The 16,503-nt window shown below is 42.9% G+C and overlaps 1 protein-coding gene across 1 annotated transcript; it reads right to left on the bottom strand.

The window, feature by feature from the left end:
• Window positions 1–771: 771 nt before the first annotated feature.
• On the bottom strand, window positions 772–15,977 carry Ddo (D-aspartate oxidase). Its single transcript, XM_090338290.1, has 4 exons — window positions 15,806–15,977; window positions 12,515–12,623; window positions 10,965–11,141; window positions 772–2,628 (listed from the first exon to the last, which is right to left on the bottom strand). The coding sequence occupies exons 1-4, from the start codon at window positions 15,975–15,977 to the stop codon at window positions 2,061–2,063; spliced, it is 1,026 nt and encodes a 341-aa protein (XP_090194416.1). The 3' UTR covers window positions 772–2,060.
• Window positions 15,978–16,503: the final 526 nt, after the last annotated feature.

Below are 16,503 nucleotides of genomic sequence, written 5' to 3'. Positions count from 1 at the left end.
TCCTCACACTTGATTTAACTTGAGCATGTTGTACCTGAAAATACTGATTACACTAGTTACCCTGGGCCCCTAGCAGGATACTCTCTTTGAACAAAGTCATGTGCATAAGCTCAACAAACACAAGTTAAAATAAAGCTATGGTTCCCCGGGATATTCAACATGGATATTCTCATCATTAGTAGTAGAAATATTATTATTTGGCCAGTCCTAGAGCTTGAACTCAGGGCCTGTCCCTGAGCTTCTTTTGTTCAAGGCTAGCACTCTACCACTTGAGTCACAGTACCAATTCTGGATTTTTCTGTTTTATTTTGTTTTGTTTTTCCAGTCAGGGCCTGGGCACTGTACTTGGGCTTTCTCAAGGCTGTACCAATTGAGACACAGCACCACTTCTGGCTTTTTCTATGTATGTGGTACCAAGGAGTGGAACCCGGGTCTTTATGCATGCTAGATCTGCACTCTACCACTAGGCCAAACTCCTGGCCATCTGGCTTTTTCTGTTCATGTGGTTCTGAGGAATCAAACCCAGAACTTCATGCATGTTAGGCAATCATTCTACCACTAAACCATATTCCCAACCCAAAATTAGTATTTCCAAACATCAAACAAAATTCATCTTCCCCCAGGATTATTTTCCCCCTTAGACTTCTTTACCTACCTGAATAGAACCTCATTCCCCAATCACTTAATCAAAAATAAAAGAAGAAAAGAAATGAAAACTTCTTGAGGAGTCAAAATACATATGGACATAGTAAAGGTTCTAATTAGACGTGATACAGGTAACCAGGTTATATTTATTTAAGTTAGTAATTCCCAAACACATGAAACCTAGTTCCCTTCCCTAATAATTTTTTAACATCAGCAAAATAATTCTTGGTTATATTGAGCAGCTGATTGAGTGACCATGCAATCAGCAAATGAACTCTTCAGCTACACTATTCAGTCTTCAAAAGTGCTGAGGCAAACTCAGCTGTACAAGAAACCCACTCTCAATTCTTTGTGGCAGTAAAAGACACAAACCTTAGGTGGTTGTGATGATTAACCTTTTCTTTTTACTTTTGTGATGGTTAATCTTATCAACTTGGTCAGGCTGATGAAGGCCTAGGAGACTGGTCAGGCAACCCGCTGGGGTATATGAAGAAGGGTGCCTGATTACATCATGAGGACTCTGGTAAATGGTTTCATCCATTAATGAATTCAAGAGTTGAATACAGCATTAGGAGGAGGTGGAACTATAAAAATAGGGGCCTGATTGGAGGAAGCAGGTCATTGCAAGTGGGGCATACTTCTAGAAATTATATCATACTCTGGCCCCTTCCTGCTACTCCTGTTTCCCAGCTGCCATGAGCTGAAGAGGTCTGTTGAAGGATGCCCTACCTCCTGTCACCAACAGGGACTGAAATCATGTTCCAAAAGAAATCTTTCTCCTTGTTTCTCATAGGTATTTGGTCACAGCAACAGTAAACTAATGGATGAAGAGCCCCAGAATTTATGCTACATTTGTAGGAAGCCCCACCTTCATCTTCTACAATCATTACTGGCTGAGAGGAAAAGAGTCTACCACCAGTACTAGCAGGCACCATGTTTTGTCTTCATTTACATATAGGAAGCATTATGGAATCACCACATACTTTTACTTAGAGGGACTAAATACTTTGATGATAACTCAAGGAGGTCATGCACAACTCTACAATTGTCAGTGGTTTAAATGTTTCCTGTACATCGTCCCTCTTGAGTAAAAAAACATCAAAATCTATATGGCTTCCTGAGTTTATGTAAATGAACACAGATCCTTAGCCAGCAGATCCAAAAGACATCTTACCTATTTAATAAGTGATTTGTTGGGGGGTTTTTTGTCTTAACAAAAATGGAGCTATATCCCTATGAAATCAATGGTAGATTTCTAAGTCTTCTGATATATTTTGTATCATTCCCTAATATTGAAAACAGAAGGTATCTAATTAAACTTTCACTCAGTACAAAAGTTATTTGAACCTGTTCTGGACTTTCAGTTGTGCTTTGAGCAGTGGTCTCTGGGACTATGTGCTATCATTTCACATCATCTACAGCTTTGATGTAGAAGCTGAGGCCCTGAGGGCCTGGACACACTCTCCCACCAGCCTGGTGGCTTCCAGAGCAGAGCCCCAATGCACAGAGATGCCTCCACTCCCGTGGCCATAGTTATGGACCACAGGTAGCTTCTGTCCCCCTCGGGATAGGACTTCCTTCTGCAACCGCACGCCTGGCCTGTAGGGCCTCAAGCCCACCTTTTCCTTGATGTCATAGGCCCTGTGGAGGGAAGGCTCCAAAGCACAGCATCGTGAAAAAATATCTCTGCTAATGTCTGCATCTGGGGACAGATTCCAGTCTTCTTTTTGCCTAGTTCCACCCAGGGTGACATGGGATACCCCGGGGTAAATATATGTCACCCCACTCACATCTCGAACAAAATGTTTCATCCAAGGAGCCTGTACTTGGAGTACTTGGCCCCTTACTGGAACTACTGTGGGGTCACCCACAAGTTGTTGGCTTCCCAGGCCTGAACAGTTGACCACAATGTCAAAGGATGGATGGAGCTCCCACAAATCTTGAATTTGCCTGGTGAGTAGCAGGCCTCCACTTCTCTTTACCCTGGGGAGGAGAGAACATGGATGAGTCTTAGTAGCTCAGTCACTTCCTGAAGTGATGTACAAAAGAAAAATGAGGCAATGATGCAATCAACAAATACATGAGCACTGCTGGGGCCAATAAAAAAGGCCAAATTCCAGCCATCCGCTGCTTTCAGTCCTTGGAAACTGAGGAGTTCTAAAATTGATCCTAGAAGAATACTTATTTTGAAAACCCCAAAGGAAATGATACTTCTTGACCTTTTATGTTTTGTAGATCTTCTATATGTAAAAATAAATATCAAGATAATCCAGTTGTTTTAAATGCCCAAGTATTTCTTGTTTGTACATTCATTTAACACTGGGTTTATCATCGTGGTTATGTTGTTGGATAGTGTTAACTCTTGAGTGTTCTTTTGTATTCATTTGTTCTCTTTAACTGGATTGTTTATATACATAAACACACACATACACTCACACATTCTATGCCTGCATGGTTGTGTGTAAGAAGAACACAAAATATTTGCAGCTCATGGAGTAAGTGACAACTGTTGAGAATTCATTTTTTCAGACCAAGTATACCAATAAACAGGGGAAAAGGCTTATTCAGTAATGGGGCTTGAGCCTAGGGCTTCCCTCAAGTCAGGAATGCTACTACTTAAGCAACAGCACCACTTTAGACATTTTTTTTTCTTGCTCACTGGCGATGAGTCTCATGGACTTTTCTACTGGGGCTGGCTTTAAACCTGTCTGAGATCTAAGACTCCTGAGTAGCTAAGACTACAAGGCTGAACTATCAGATTCAAGATCTTGTAATCATTTTTAAATTATAGGGGGAAATAAACATAACATACAACTTAACATTTGACCATTTTGAAGTGTGTATTTCAATGGTGTTAAACTCATTCATAGTCCTGAACATCCAATACCACGATTCACTCCAGAATGTTCCTCATCTCACAGAATGGAAACTCTCCAGCCATTAAAAATAGCCCCTAATAATCTTATCATCTTAATCTCTCATAATCCTATAATCTTACTCATGGTTTGAGTGTAGAATATAAAAGATTTAGTATAAGACACACTCGGGGATTCTGTTCAACCCAGGCAGACTGAATGTCTAGAAGCAAGTCACTGCTAGGAGGGAGGAAAGTGGGTGTAGATAGCTGGCTGATAAAGTTCTAAACCCACACCTCTATAGCTTAATGCACAACCTCTCGGTTTGTCTGTCTGAGAACCTGCAAACTACAGAGTGGCGCTGCACTAACATCATCTCTCTTTGACGCCTATAATTCTAGTGCATTTTAGGGAGAAGGGCTGATACCAGATATGGAGATGGCTCAATACCTTCCTGCCCTTGAGAGGGCAGAAGTAGTCATACTAATGGTTCAAGTACACCCCTGCAAGGCCAGATAAATGAGGGTTTCACAGGAGGAAAGATCAAACAGAAACTTCAGACACATAACTAAGGCATGGCTTGAAGCTGGTAAATGGTAGAGAGTAGGATTTGACCACTGTTTTTTTTTTTTTTTTTTTTTTTTTTTGCCAGTCCTGTGCTTGAGCTCAGGGCCTGAGCACTGTCCTTGGACTTTCTCAAGGCTAGAGCTCTACCACTTGAGCCTCAGCACCACTTCTGGCTTTTTTCTATGTATGTGGTACCGAGGAATCGAACCCGGGTCTTCATGCATGCTAGGCAAGCACTTTAACCACTAGGCCAAACTCCCGGCTGAAGAGATTCTTTTTTTTTTTTTTTTTTTTTTGCCAGTCCTGGGCTTAAGCTCAGGGCCTGAGCACTGTCCTTGGGCTTTCTCAAGGCTAGAACTCTACCACTTGAGCCTCAGCACCACTTCCAGCTTTTTCTATATATGTGGTACCAAGGAATGGAACCCGGGTCTTCGTGCATGCTAGGCAAGCACTTTAACCACTAGGCCAAGTTCCTGGCCCTTGACCACTGGTTTTAACTTGGCAAAAATCCTCCTACATAGACATAAAAATCTATGATGGGCTATATACTCCATAGACATAATGTTTTTTACATACATTAATATCTACCTATGACATACAAACCCTCAGCTTAATTTTAATTATGTTCTAAAATCTAAGTGCCAGTGATTATATATAGAGATTCCCTTCTTGAATACTTGTTTGTTAAACATGACATTTGAAATATGATATAAAAATCCATGTTAATAAATTCTTTAATTAAAAAAGAAGATTCCTTAAAAAAAAGGAGGGGTTGGCCAGGAGTTTGGCCTAGTGGTAGAGTGCTTGCCTAGCATGCACAAAAACCCAGGTTTGATTCCTCAGTACCACATACATAGAAAAAAGCCGGAAGTGGTGCTATAGCTCAAGTGGTAGAGGGCTAGTCTTGAGAAAGTCCAAGGACAGTGCTCAGGGCCTGAGCTTTAGCCCAGGACTGGAAAAAAAAAAATAAACAAAAAAAACACAAAACACTCCTTCCTCTAATGTTCTGTTCAACCTCACTTCTGGATTGGAATATTCAACTGAGATGAGGGCTTGAGGATTCGGCTCAGTGGAAAAATGTTTGCCTGGCAAGAACAAGTTCCTGAATTCAGTCTTCAGCTCAGCAACAAGGCAGGGGGCCGGGGAGAGAGAGAAAGAGGGAACTTGTTACCTGGTATATTGTATATACATTTGTTTGTTTATTTGAAATAAGGAAGGGATGGGGGAAAACAAGATGATTGGGAGGAGTGGGGGGAGGGAAAGGGGGACAAAAACATGAGAAGGGGTATCAAGGTTCAAGAAGTAATGTACCCATTACCTGATGAATATAATTGTAACCCCTCTATACATTATCCCAACAATAAAATACAATAAAAAGAAAGAAAGAGAGGGGAGAAGGAAGGGAGGGAGATAGAAAGGGAGGCAAAGAACACAAGAAATCTGGCAAACTTCCACAGGATGGAATCACAGAGACCCAATAGAGCCATGATAAAACTCACAGTGGTTGTAAAGGAAAACAAAGCCAGAGGTTTTTCTTTTTTTCTTTTAAATAGTAAAACCACTTGCTGATAAAATTATTTTAATACAGTATGTTATGAGCACAAGTTTACAGCTCTCAGTGAAACAGCAATTTGGAAATTTTGATTGTGTTTGTCCGATGTACAGTAAGATTAATTTTTCATTTTTTATTTTCAGGGTAATATAGAGAGAGGTTACAGTTACATTCGCCAGGTAGTAGGTGCATAACTTCTCATACATTGATACCCCTTCTCCTGGTTTTTGTTCCCAAGAGATGAATATTTTTATTTATTTTTTTTGCCAGTCCTGGGCCTTGAACTCAGGGCCTGGGCACTGTCCTTGGGCTTTCTGAAGGCTAGAGCTCTACCACTTGAGCCACAGCACTATTTCTGGCTTTGTTTTTTCTATGCATGTGGTACTGAGGAATCAAACCCTAGTCCTCGTGCATGCTAGGCAAGCACTCTACCACTAGGCTAAACCCCCAGCCCCAGGATGAATATTTTTAAAGGCAACATAACACTGTAAAGTCCCCCTCCCCGTGCCCCAATACTGGCACAGGAAAAACCACTAAATTGGGATCTTATGTGATTCTAACCGACACATCACAATGTATCTATTTATTTAGGCACTACTGAGGTTTGAACTCAGGGTCTTGCTTGCTAGGCTGCCACGCTGCTACTTGAGCCCAATAGCAATGTGATTTTAATCTTTGAAAAAGTGGCCACCGTGTGGAAGAATGAACTCTCTAACCATGGGCAGGGATGGGAGAGTGAAACTGGAGGAAAGTGAGAAGAAGGGTGACATTGTATAAAAAAAACAATAAAGAAATGTGGTCATTACCTGACTTATGAAAAAGCAACCCCTCTGTACACTTCAATAATAGAAATAAAATTCGATTTTTAAAAAAATACCACCAAGAAAAGACTTTGAGATAGGGTTTAGTATTTACTTGCTTTCCTAGTCAACCTTTGGAAGCTTTAATCCTTCCTCTAGAACTAGAGATTCTGATGCTGACTTCAAAGCTCGCTATAAAAAGGATGTATAGTTGCTCAAGAAAAACTTTTTACAAGAAAAACAAAAGGAGTTAGAGGCTTGTTAGACTACTGTATTAATACATGCCTGCCCTCTGCATCAATACCAGTTACATTTAATTATGACATTTGGATTTTGAGAGAAGTTTTAACTGATCATTATTTGAACATTATCTTGGTTACATCTTTTTTCTTTTAATAGATCGTGAACATTATATGCTCTGGCCATCCTAAGCAGAACTCAGAATTCTTTTCCACATTCAAGAAAGGAAGAGAACTTATCAGCTCTGGGATTTCAGCTGAATTTCTTAAATTCACTGAACTTGTTTCTTTCACTGTAACCTAGAAATTAGAATGCCAGGCTGGGGCTGAGGAGTTGTTATGTAAGAATTCAATACATGCAAATGTCTTTTTGTTCTATTCTAATAGTTCCCTGCTGGAAGCTACAGATGAAAGTCCAGCTTGTCAGTAGAGCCCAGTCAGACGATTGGTGCAGATGGGCTGTTGTGTGGCTATGCTAGGTTCCTGTCAGGCCTTGTCCCAAGTGAAAGCTTATTGAGTCTGCGTAGAAATTGGTGATCTTTATGCCGTTGCAATGTGGCTGTGCTGTGATGCCCAGCCATTCTTATATATCCCATATCCCATGGCAGATGCCTCAAGATGGCACCTGGGAAAAGAACAAAACCTGTCTCTAGACTCTGGATACTAACTTAGGTGACCAAGTACCTAAAACATTGCTTTTACAATCACGAGGCAGCTATTCTGAAAGCTTGGGTGACATTAGTTGGGAGAATAAAAAGCTTGGTGACTCTCCTTTTGTGGCTTTCTATAACTGAACAAGACATCGTAGAAAAAGCAGTCACTGCCTCCACCTCCACAGAAGAGGTGAGCACTACTCACTAAGCAATGCCAGCCCAGTGACCACTGATCACATCCTAAAACAGAGTACCCCCATTTTTGCTAAGCCTAGCAGTCTACCCTCTGTTGAAGCATCTGCCTGACCATGTGCATAGGAGGTAGGGGGTCTTTGGGGCCCTTCCTCCAATTCTATGGTCGCTTCAGGAAGGAAATTAAGCTGCTGTGCCTCTGAGCAGGATCAGGCTCTGCTGAGGCTTCATTCACACTTTCTCATACATACACACACACACACACACACACACACACACACACACACACACACACACACACAAATGCATGCAGGTACATGCACAGACACAGATGCATACATAGAACACTACCTCCCACCTCTGCTTCCCTCAGTGGTCTTAGAATCACAGTCAATTCCTGTATTCCACCTTTCATCCTCTGCCCAGTTGAAGCCCTGGTGGGAAAGGAATTACGGGAGCACTGAACAGGGGAGCAAGGGTTCTGTTGTGGAGATATTGTCCCAGCAGCCCTAGGAGGCAGTGGAGACTGAAGTAAGAAGCAGGTACATGGGGCGTTCAAATGGAAAATCAGAGCGAGAAGGAGGATGCGGCCGGCAACAAGCTCCAGCCAAGGCACAGAGAGCCACGCGCAGCCCTGCAACCCACAGGCCTGCAACCTACTTGCTGAAAGTAAAGACTTAATTATTTGGGGACTTAATAAAATTTGAGTAGTTTCAACCAGGCACCGGTGGCTCATGCCTATAATCCTAGCTACTCACTGTGCTGAGATGGGAGGACTGCAGTTCGAAGTCATCATGGGCAAGAAAGCTCGTGAGACACTTGTCTCCAATAAACTACCAAAAAGGCCAGTGCACGTGGTAGAGCACTAGCCTTGAGTACTGAAAACCTCAAAAACAACACCCACACCTGAGTTCAGGACTCAGGACCAGCACACAAATGTTTTTTGAATGGTTTCTAACTTGGCCCAAAGGAGACGTCTTCACACATCTTGGAGGCAGATTGTGCCTTATGTGGGGAATGTTTTCCAAGTAGGCCTCTGGGCTATGCACCTCCTGTGTAAACCTACCACCTAAGGCCTCTCCTAAAAGGGTGAGGCTTAGGTCACTAACCCTCAGCCCTGAAGAGGCACTAGCCCCCAGCATAGCAGCCTTGGAGATGGATTTCAGAGGCAGGAGGGGGACATCTCCCCACATAGGTGTAAAGCCAGCTCCCCTCTGAACCCAGGAAGATCTGCTGGCCAGAGAAGCAGCAGGATCTGCATCCTAAAAGTAATTGGAATAAGAAAACCAGAGCAAGTTTCTGAGCCAGTGTGTGAGCACAGATTGGAGAGGAGAGGTGAGGAGACCAGATGTTTGGGAGCCACATTGAAGATGACAGAGGCTTGGCATAGCCAGAACTGGGCTCCAAGCCCTGGATCAAGGAGGGCAAGGACAGGACTGGCTCTTCAAGATGCTTCACATGAAGACTATTAGATGTAGTAGTCCTGGGGTATACTGTGTATGTTAACTTGTGAATTAAACAAAAAAAAATGATTCCTTGATTCCAACCTAAAGAATGATGTGTTAGCCAGGTACTGGTTGCTCATAAGTATAATCCTAGATACTCAGGAGTTCTTGAGACTCTTATCTCCAATTAGCTATAAAAAGCCAGACCTAAAGCTGTAGCTCAAAGTAATAGAGCACTAGTCCTTAGCACAAAAGCTCAGGGACAGCCCCCATAGCCTGAGTTCAAGCCCCGGGACAAAAAGAAGAGGAAGTGGAAGTGGAAGAAGAAGGAGGAGGAGGAGGAAACACTCTTATCTCCAATTAATCACCAGAAAACTGGAAGTGATACTGTGGTTCAAAGGGTAGGGCGGTAGCCTTGAGCTGAAGAGCTCAGGGACAGCATCCAGGCCCAGAGTTCAAGTCCCACAACAAATAATAAATAAAATAAAAACTATGACCTGTGTGGCTGACTAAAGTCTCAGGGATTTTTCCTTGTGGGTTCTCAATGTCATTGGGCATCTAGGAGATTATCTTTGTGCTATTAAAAAAATAAATAAGATCTAATTTGCAATGAAAATTAGCTCTTTTTTCCTGGGAACTGGTATCATTTCAGAAGATGCTGAGCTGAAGCCATCTCTTTGGCTCACTGAGCAAAATGCTCACTTTTGAGTCAGAGCATGGAAGGCTGAACACGCACACTGTGTGCAAGAGCGTGGGAGGCACCAGAACAGAGCCTGAGTGAGAAGGACAGGAAGGAGGCAGGCCTGTGCTGCAGCCCACACGCAGAGCCGCAGGTGTCCCACCCACCCCCATGCTGCCACCGTGCCCTGCCTGAGGACTCCCCACCCTGTAAGGCCTGCCTTGACCTGAGTGGAGCCCCGCAAATTCTCTTGATGTGGATTCTAATTTATTACAAAGAGGAACTCCTGGGAGCCAAGCAAAAACGCAAGTTCAAGGTATTGAGAGCTGAATTTAGTAAGGAAGCAATTACATAACTCAGTTAAACCCTCCATGTTAGTGTTCCTATTCATGACAAAAGAAAAAAAACAAAGCCAGTTTCTACTGCAAATGAGGGAACAACTAAAAAAGAATTTCTAATAAGCATAAGATTTTTCTCATCCACAGAACTAAAGTTAATCTTATCATTTTATAGGTAGGAGGAGAGTCTCTAACCATTACCATTTTTCAGACAAGGAAATCAAGGTCCTGATTCAGTTAGTGTGTTTTTCCTATAGAGATAAAGGATAGGAAGGCATCCTGGTGCCACTGAAAATAGACAGGGAAGCTACTGTGGAAGCTGAGATGTGAGGATCCCAGTTCAAAGCCAGCATGGGCAGAAAAGTCCATGAAACTCTTATCTCCAACGAACCAGCAAAAATCTAAAAGTGGAGGTGTGGCTCAAGAGATAGAGTACCAGCCTTGATCAAAAAAGAAAAAAAGCAGGCCGGGAGTTTGGCCTAGTGGTAGAATGCTTGCCTAGCATACATGAAGACTCGGGTTCAATTCCTCAGTACCACATACATAGAAAAAAGCCAGAAGTGGTGCTGAGACTCAAGTGGTAGAGCTCTAACCTTGAGAAAAAGAACCCAAGGACAGTGATCAGGCCCTGAGTCCAAGCCCAGGACTGGCAATCAATCAATCAATCAATCAATCAATAAAGCAAGCTTCCTCAATTCTAGCTATCTATCTATCTATCTATCCATCTCTACTTTAAAAAAGAAAAAAAAAGCTAAACAAACATATGAGGCCCTGAGTTCAATCTCCAGTACCTCCGTCCCTCTCAGAAAGCCAGCTTGCCACATCACACAAACATTGTATGTAGATTGTTTAGCAAAACCCTGGCCATTTGGTAAGGTATAGCGCAAAGGAGCCACAGCGGGGCCCCAGAGACTCCAGAGTATGTTTATAAAGAGTTATGCAGGCTTTACATTAGGACAGACAAAGCAACAGGAGCCTCAAGAGTTCATTCCAACTCACCTTTTCTCCAGCCATGGGAGGTAGGCAGAAGTTTCACACTTGAGAGTTGTAAAGGCCTGACCAAACACGTGTTGAGGAAATCTCTTCAACTCAGTCTCAGTCATCTTTCGAAATCCCAGAACCACGTCAGCCCAAAATGGCACTTTCTCCTCGGGGATGCTCTGAAATATCTGCCAACTTAAACACAGGAAGTGGAAAATTCTTCCAGAAATTTTGGGAAAACATAACATTTCTAATATATCTAATACATTTCTATTGCAGGTTTTTTAAAAAAGGAACCTTTACTTCTTACAAACATAAAGAGAAAAAGATCTATTCTTCCATTCTCCTGTGATCAGATAACTCAATAGTTAAACTGCAAACATGAGTGACTGGGAGAAAAAGACATTTAAATTGTAACACATCCGGTTTATCTCTGAGGTGGGGTAAGTGCTTAACATGCTCCTGAGGTTCTAGGTTCAATCACCAGCATGAGAGCTGAATTAATGAACATAAATAAAACATGCCACCAAATGGTTTCACTTTTTCTTAAAAGCTTTTGCCTCTATTTTCTTCATTTATGACAATGCATTTTAGAAGAAAGAGTTTTCCCCCCTCATTTGTACAATGTTCTACATGTGTTGTAAGAAACACATGAAAAGGTCAAAGGTTAGTCTCCATTTTGAACAAGATAGCTGAATTGGAAGAATGCACAAGTGTGCAGAAAATGTGGATGCAAACTGAGTTAGGTTGATGTGGTCAAATTTAGCTTTAGGCTAGAGAGTAGCCAGGAGTTGCCCAGAGAAGCCCCTGTTGGGTCAGACACAGCATGGCTGAGCAGATGAGCTGGAACGATACTGGAGATTAACAAGAAGCTACCAATCGTGCTACACATATACTTGCATTTGTAAATACTGGACAGTTTCCCTGGGTAAACATGGCCATAGCTGTTCTAAAAGAGCAAGGAACAAATCTAAGAGCTACTGACACGGTCATTACCATACCAGTACTTCTATTTTTAAGTAATTCAATCAAAGCAGTCCCTGGGAAGGTATAAATGATACTCACTGCAATGTCTTCTTACCTCATTGAATTTCTAAAAGTAGAGTGCTAAGGAATTTAATGTGACAAAATAATTATGAGTGCACATATGCTTGATTTATTTCACTTCAATGACTATTAATTGAACATATACTATGTGACAATTATTGTTCTAAACAACAGGATTATAGCAATAGAATGAAATTGGGTGCTGGTGGCTCACATGTATAATACTAGCTCTTCCGGCAGCTGAGATTTGAGGATTGCAGTTCGACTCTTAGCTCACAATTCATCTCCAAGAAGCTGGAAATGGAGCTGTGGTTTAAGTGGTCGAACATTAGCCTTGAGGAAAAACAAAATTGAGAGATAGCATCCAGGCCCTGAGTTTAAGCCTAGAGAGGACCAGCCCAAGAAACAAATGGTAATGGAATCAACCTCTGTTTAAAAAGATATATAAGTATTCCGTGTTGCCTCCTCATATCTGTCCATGTTGCTCTAAATACTGAAGTAACGAGGATTCTTTCTCTTACCCAGACACCAGATGAACACCAGCATCCATGGCTTCTGCTGACCTGGAAATTGCAGACAGGTGATCGAAGGTCTCTCTAAACCACCGCTTTACCACGGGAACAGGTGTGTCTTGGGTTAGAGGGGGGGAAAAAAGGTGGGACAGAATAAACTCCATTCTAGAAGCCAGGGGGGAATGAGGAGACATGAAGGCACAGTTGGATAAAATACCCCCACAGAGGCAAAACACTCTTCAGAGACCAGAGTTTTGAGTGATATGTTGTCCAAATCTGCTTGTCCAGTAATGGATCAGTGGAATGGGCCAGGAAAGGCCTGACTCCAGAGCCAGCTGGAAGGCAGATTTTGGCACAAGACACATTCCCCAGGTTCTTGAAGGATCTGTAGCCAGCATGACCAGAAGTGGATTTCTAGTTAAGGGATCCAGCTGGCCCCATAATGGAGGAAAAAGGAAAAAGAATTGAAGGTCTCGTTTTGGAGGGCTGGATATAGGTTCAGTAATGGTGAGGGTGGGGTGCCTGTGGGATACCAGGACAGAAAACAAACTGAAAGACTATGGAAAGCCCCCGGGGCCCTGCTCCTGATATGAAGAAACAAGGCCGGCATTGTGGAGGCAAATCCTGCAGACCAGATTTCCTGATGTTATGGAATCATAATCCAAGGACAGCTGAGTTTGGCAATCACACCGAAGCACAAAAGGCCAAGCTTCTGAGATGGTAGCAGGCCTGTTAGGGAGGAAACAAGAGGCCCCAAAATAATAGTGTGTAGTGCAAGACCAAAGAAGACACAATCCAGGCAAACCCAAGTGTGGATGAAACATTTGGCCACCTGATTCTATGAAATGGTCCAGAGGGCAGGCCCAGGGCCTGGGGCACAGTGGTCTGAGGGGCTACTAGTGATGGCCACAGCTGACACAAGGAAATAGAGGCAAAAGGATGCTGAGTGCCTCCCTTGGAAGACTGTCTTGGGAATAGCCAAACGGGTGGGAAGGCTTGGAGATAAGAGTCCCCAGGTTGACGAAGGCATGTCATGCTGCAGGATTCTGCTCCACACGCTCATCATTAAATGTATGCCTCTGTAAACTCAACACTGTATTCCAAAATTGTTAGCTGGCTTAGCAATAAGACAGGAAATAAATACCAGCTGCAGAGAGAACTATATTAGATGTCAACTGCATTATCCCCCCCCATCCCCCATCCTCAACATCGTGGGGAGGCCACAGGAAAATGTGTTTCCCCGTTAACACCTCAAAGCTGAAGAGCAAAATACTGCATGAAATTCACTTGTAGCGAAAGTCATCCTGAAAAAGAACAGGCCAGATTCCATCTGAGTGGTCCTGGTGACCTAATTTGTGTTTAAGTAAGGTCAAACCTGTCACTGAGAGTGGCAAGAAAAGCAGCAAGTCTGATGCAGCATTGGTTATGTGCTGGGCACTGTTCTACATGCTGCACACATATTAAAGCATTGAAATACATTCCTATGCAGAAGGTGTGCTTCTACATGGTCTGAGTTGTAGCTGGGGGGAAAACTCAAGGAAAAGGCCATGCTGTATCTCACAGTAGCAAAGAGAGAAAGACAGACACTGGCCTAGGAGAACTTCCAGTCATCTAGCTAAAGAGTTGATGATCAGATGAGCCTCCTTTTGAAGATGATTCCATAACCCCAGGCCACCTTCAGACCACCCACTCAGGCTGATCCACGCAGAAGGGGCTCTGAGAAATGGACACCAGAACTCTGGCCACAAGAAGGATAGCCAGGGCCAGGAGTTTGACCTAGTGGTAGAGTGCTTGCCTAGCATGCACAAAGACCCAGGTTTGATTCCTCGGTAACCCATACATTAAAAAAAAAAAAAAAAAAAAAAAAAAAAAAAAAGCCAGACGTGGTGCTGAGGCTCAAGTGGTAGAGCTCTAGCCTTGAGAAAATCCAAGGACAGTGCTCAGACCCTAAGCTCAAGCCCAGGACTGGCAATAAATAAATAAATAAATAATAGAGTCCTTTCAAAAAAATAAGGAGAGCCAATGTGAAGTAGCATCTGGAAAATGCACAAGACTTTAGGCAGGCTTGTTCCTGCTGATGCCAGGCTTGTACTCCCATCCCATGCTGACACAGCCATGTTTCCAGACTGCAGTGCCAAGACCACAGCCTTCTCCATCCTGGCCAAAAAAAAAAAAAAAAAAGAGTCAACTCCACTCAATGAAGGAAGTCTAGGCTGGGAAACATCAAGCACAAGTAAAGGCAGGAATACCAGGCTGAAAACAAGAGAGGTCAGGAAGCATGTACAACCCGGATACAAAGATCAAGCACACACACTTTTGACCACCCTAGGCAGGAACCTGTAACCTCTTCCCCGAAAACATGGCCTGCCCCAAAAGAACTACAAGAACATATTTACCTCATGTGTGTGTGTGTGCGCATGCTTAAAATTAGTATGAGAAAAACTGTCGTTTCTATCAAAACCTATTGCCTCAAAGGTCTTGTTTTGCCTGGTGATTTGACTTTTGTTGAAGTAAACAGCCTTTGGGATAAGGAAGGATCTTTTGCAATTTAAGGTTTAGCCATGCATTGCTATTTTTTGCCTTACATGATTTGCTAATTTCTTTTCAAGATGGACTGAAGATTCAACTCAGATTGGTGAAGAAATAGCAGAGGATGTAGGTATATTTTGAGATTGCTTGCACACTATTAATCTTGTTTTAAAGTCACCTTATGTAAATACATCTTACTTTATTCCAACTAGCCAGTCTCTACCAGATTGTGAACCTGAGCTCAAACGAGAGTAGAGAGGCAGGGATGCCCAAGTTAGGGATAAATAGGGAGAAGCCTGCCTGCTCTGTGCCTGCTTGCCAGAAGTAAGCTTTGCCTTGACCAGCTCCTTTGGAGTTAGTGTCCTTATTCCTTCACAACACCCCAACAACCCATGCTATTTCTTTTTGTTGTTGGCAGTGGTGGTCCTGGAGTTTAAACTCTGGGCCTGGGTACTGTCTCTGAGCTGCTTTTGCTCAAGGCTAGCACGCTACCACTTGAGCCACAACACCACTTCTGGATTTTTCTGTGTATTTGGTACCCAGGAATCAAACCCAGGGCTTCATGCATGCCAGGCAAGCACGCTAGCACTGGGCCACATTCCCAACCCTTTCCAAGCTATTTCTTACATGAGGAGAATTCAGCTCCATCAACTGGTTTTACTGGTCATTACTAATATCAGTGGAGAGCTTTGGAGTCGCGGATGGTTAGCAGTGATCACTGACAACCCTTGCTCAACTTAACATCTACCAGAGCTGAAGCCCCACCCTCACCTGGATATGCATGAGGAATAAGTATTCCGGCTGCCACATCACTGGTGGTGTGAGGAGTAAACTTGTCTGCGACGACAGTGACAGAGCATCGAGGGACCAGCTGAGAAATACACTGAGCAGTAGAAAGCCCTATCACTCCTGCTCCCACAACTGCAACCCGAGCCGTGTCCATGGCCTGGGAAGAGAGAGATGAGGGCTGTGTATCTTGCTTTAGGATCATTTCATCTACTCAAAGTTTGTTCTTCACTGTTCCTTCCTCAGCTTGGCAGTCTCTCAGAAGAGTACTTCCTGTTCATATTTCTGGTGGAAAAAACCTTTTCTCTTAACTTTCTTTATAAGCTGGGCACCAGTGGCTTGTGTTTATAATCCCAGCCACTCAGGAGGCTGAGGTCTGCTTCAAAGCCAGTCTAGGCAGGAAAGTTCCTAAGACTCTTATCTCCAATTAACTACCAAAAAGCCAGAAGTGGAGGTATGGCTGAAATGGTAGATCACCAGCCTTGAGGAAAAAAAAAAAAAGCTAAGGGATAGCAGCCAGGCCCTGAGTTCAAGCCCTAGTAATCGGCACCAAAATACATCAACCAATCAATCAAGAAATACTCTCTTTGCATTAAATAACATTAAAATGACAGTGAAGTTTCTATCACCATTTAGATAGTAGCTAACACAAAACCAGTCAACTTATTTGCTTTTAGCACACA

The sequence above is a fragment of the Megascapheus bottae genome, chromosome 8 (genome assembly GCF_031878675.1).
Source record: "Megascapheus bottae isolate mThoBot1 chromosome 8, mThoBot2.hap1, whole genome shotgun sequence".
In the NCBI taxonomy this organism is placed as follows: Eukaryota; Metazoa; Chordata; class Mammalia; order Rodentia; family Geomyidae; genus Megascapheus; species Megascapheus bottae.
This window is presented reverse-complemented; position numbering and strand designations above follow the sequence as displayed.

Coding starts and splice junctions, on each gene's coding strand:
- Ddo (XM_090338290.1), bottom strand. CDS start 15,977: ATGGACACGGCTCGGGTTGCAGTTGTGGGAGCAGGAGTGATAGGGCTT. Junction 12,624..15,805: donor TATTCCTCATGCATATCCAG/GTGAGGGTGGGG, acceptor CTCTAACCCAAG/ACACACCTGTTCCCGTGGTA. Junction 11,142..12,514: donor GGTGTTCATCTGGTGTCTGG/GTAAGAGAAAGA, acceptor CCTGTGTTTAAG/TTGGCAGATATTTCAGAGCA.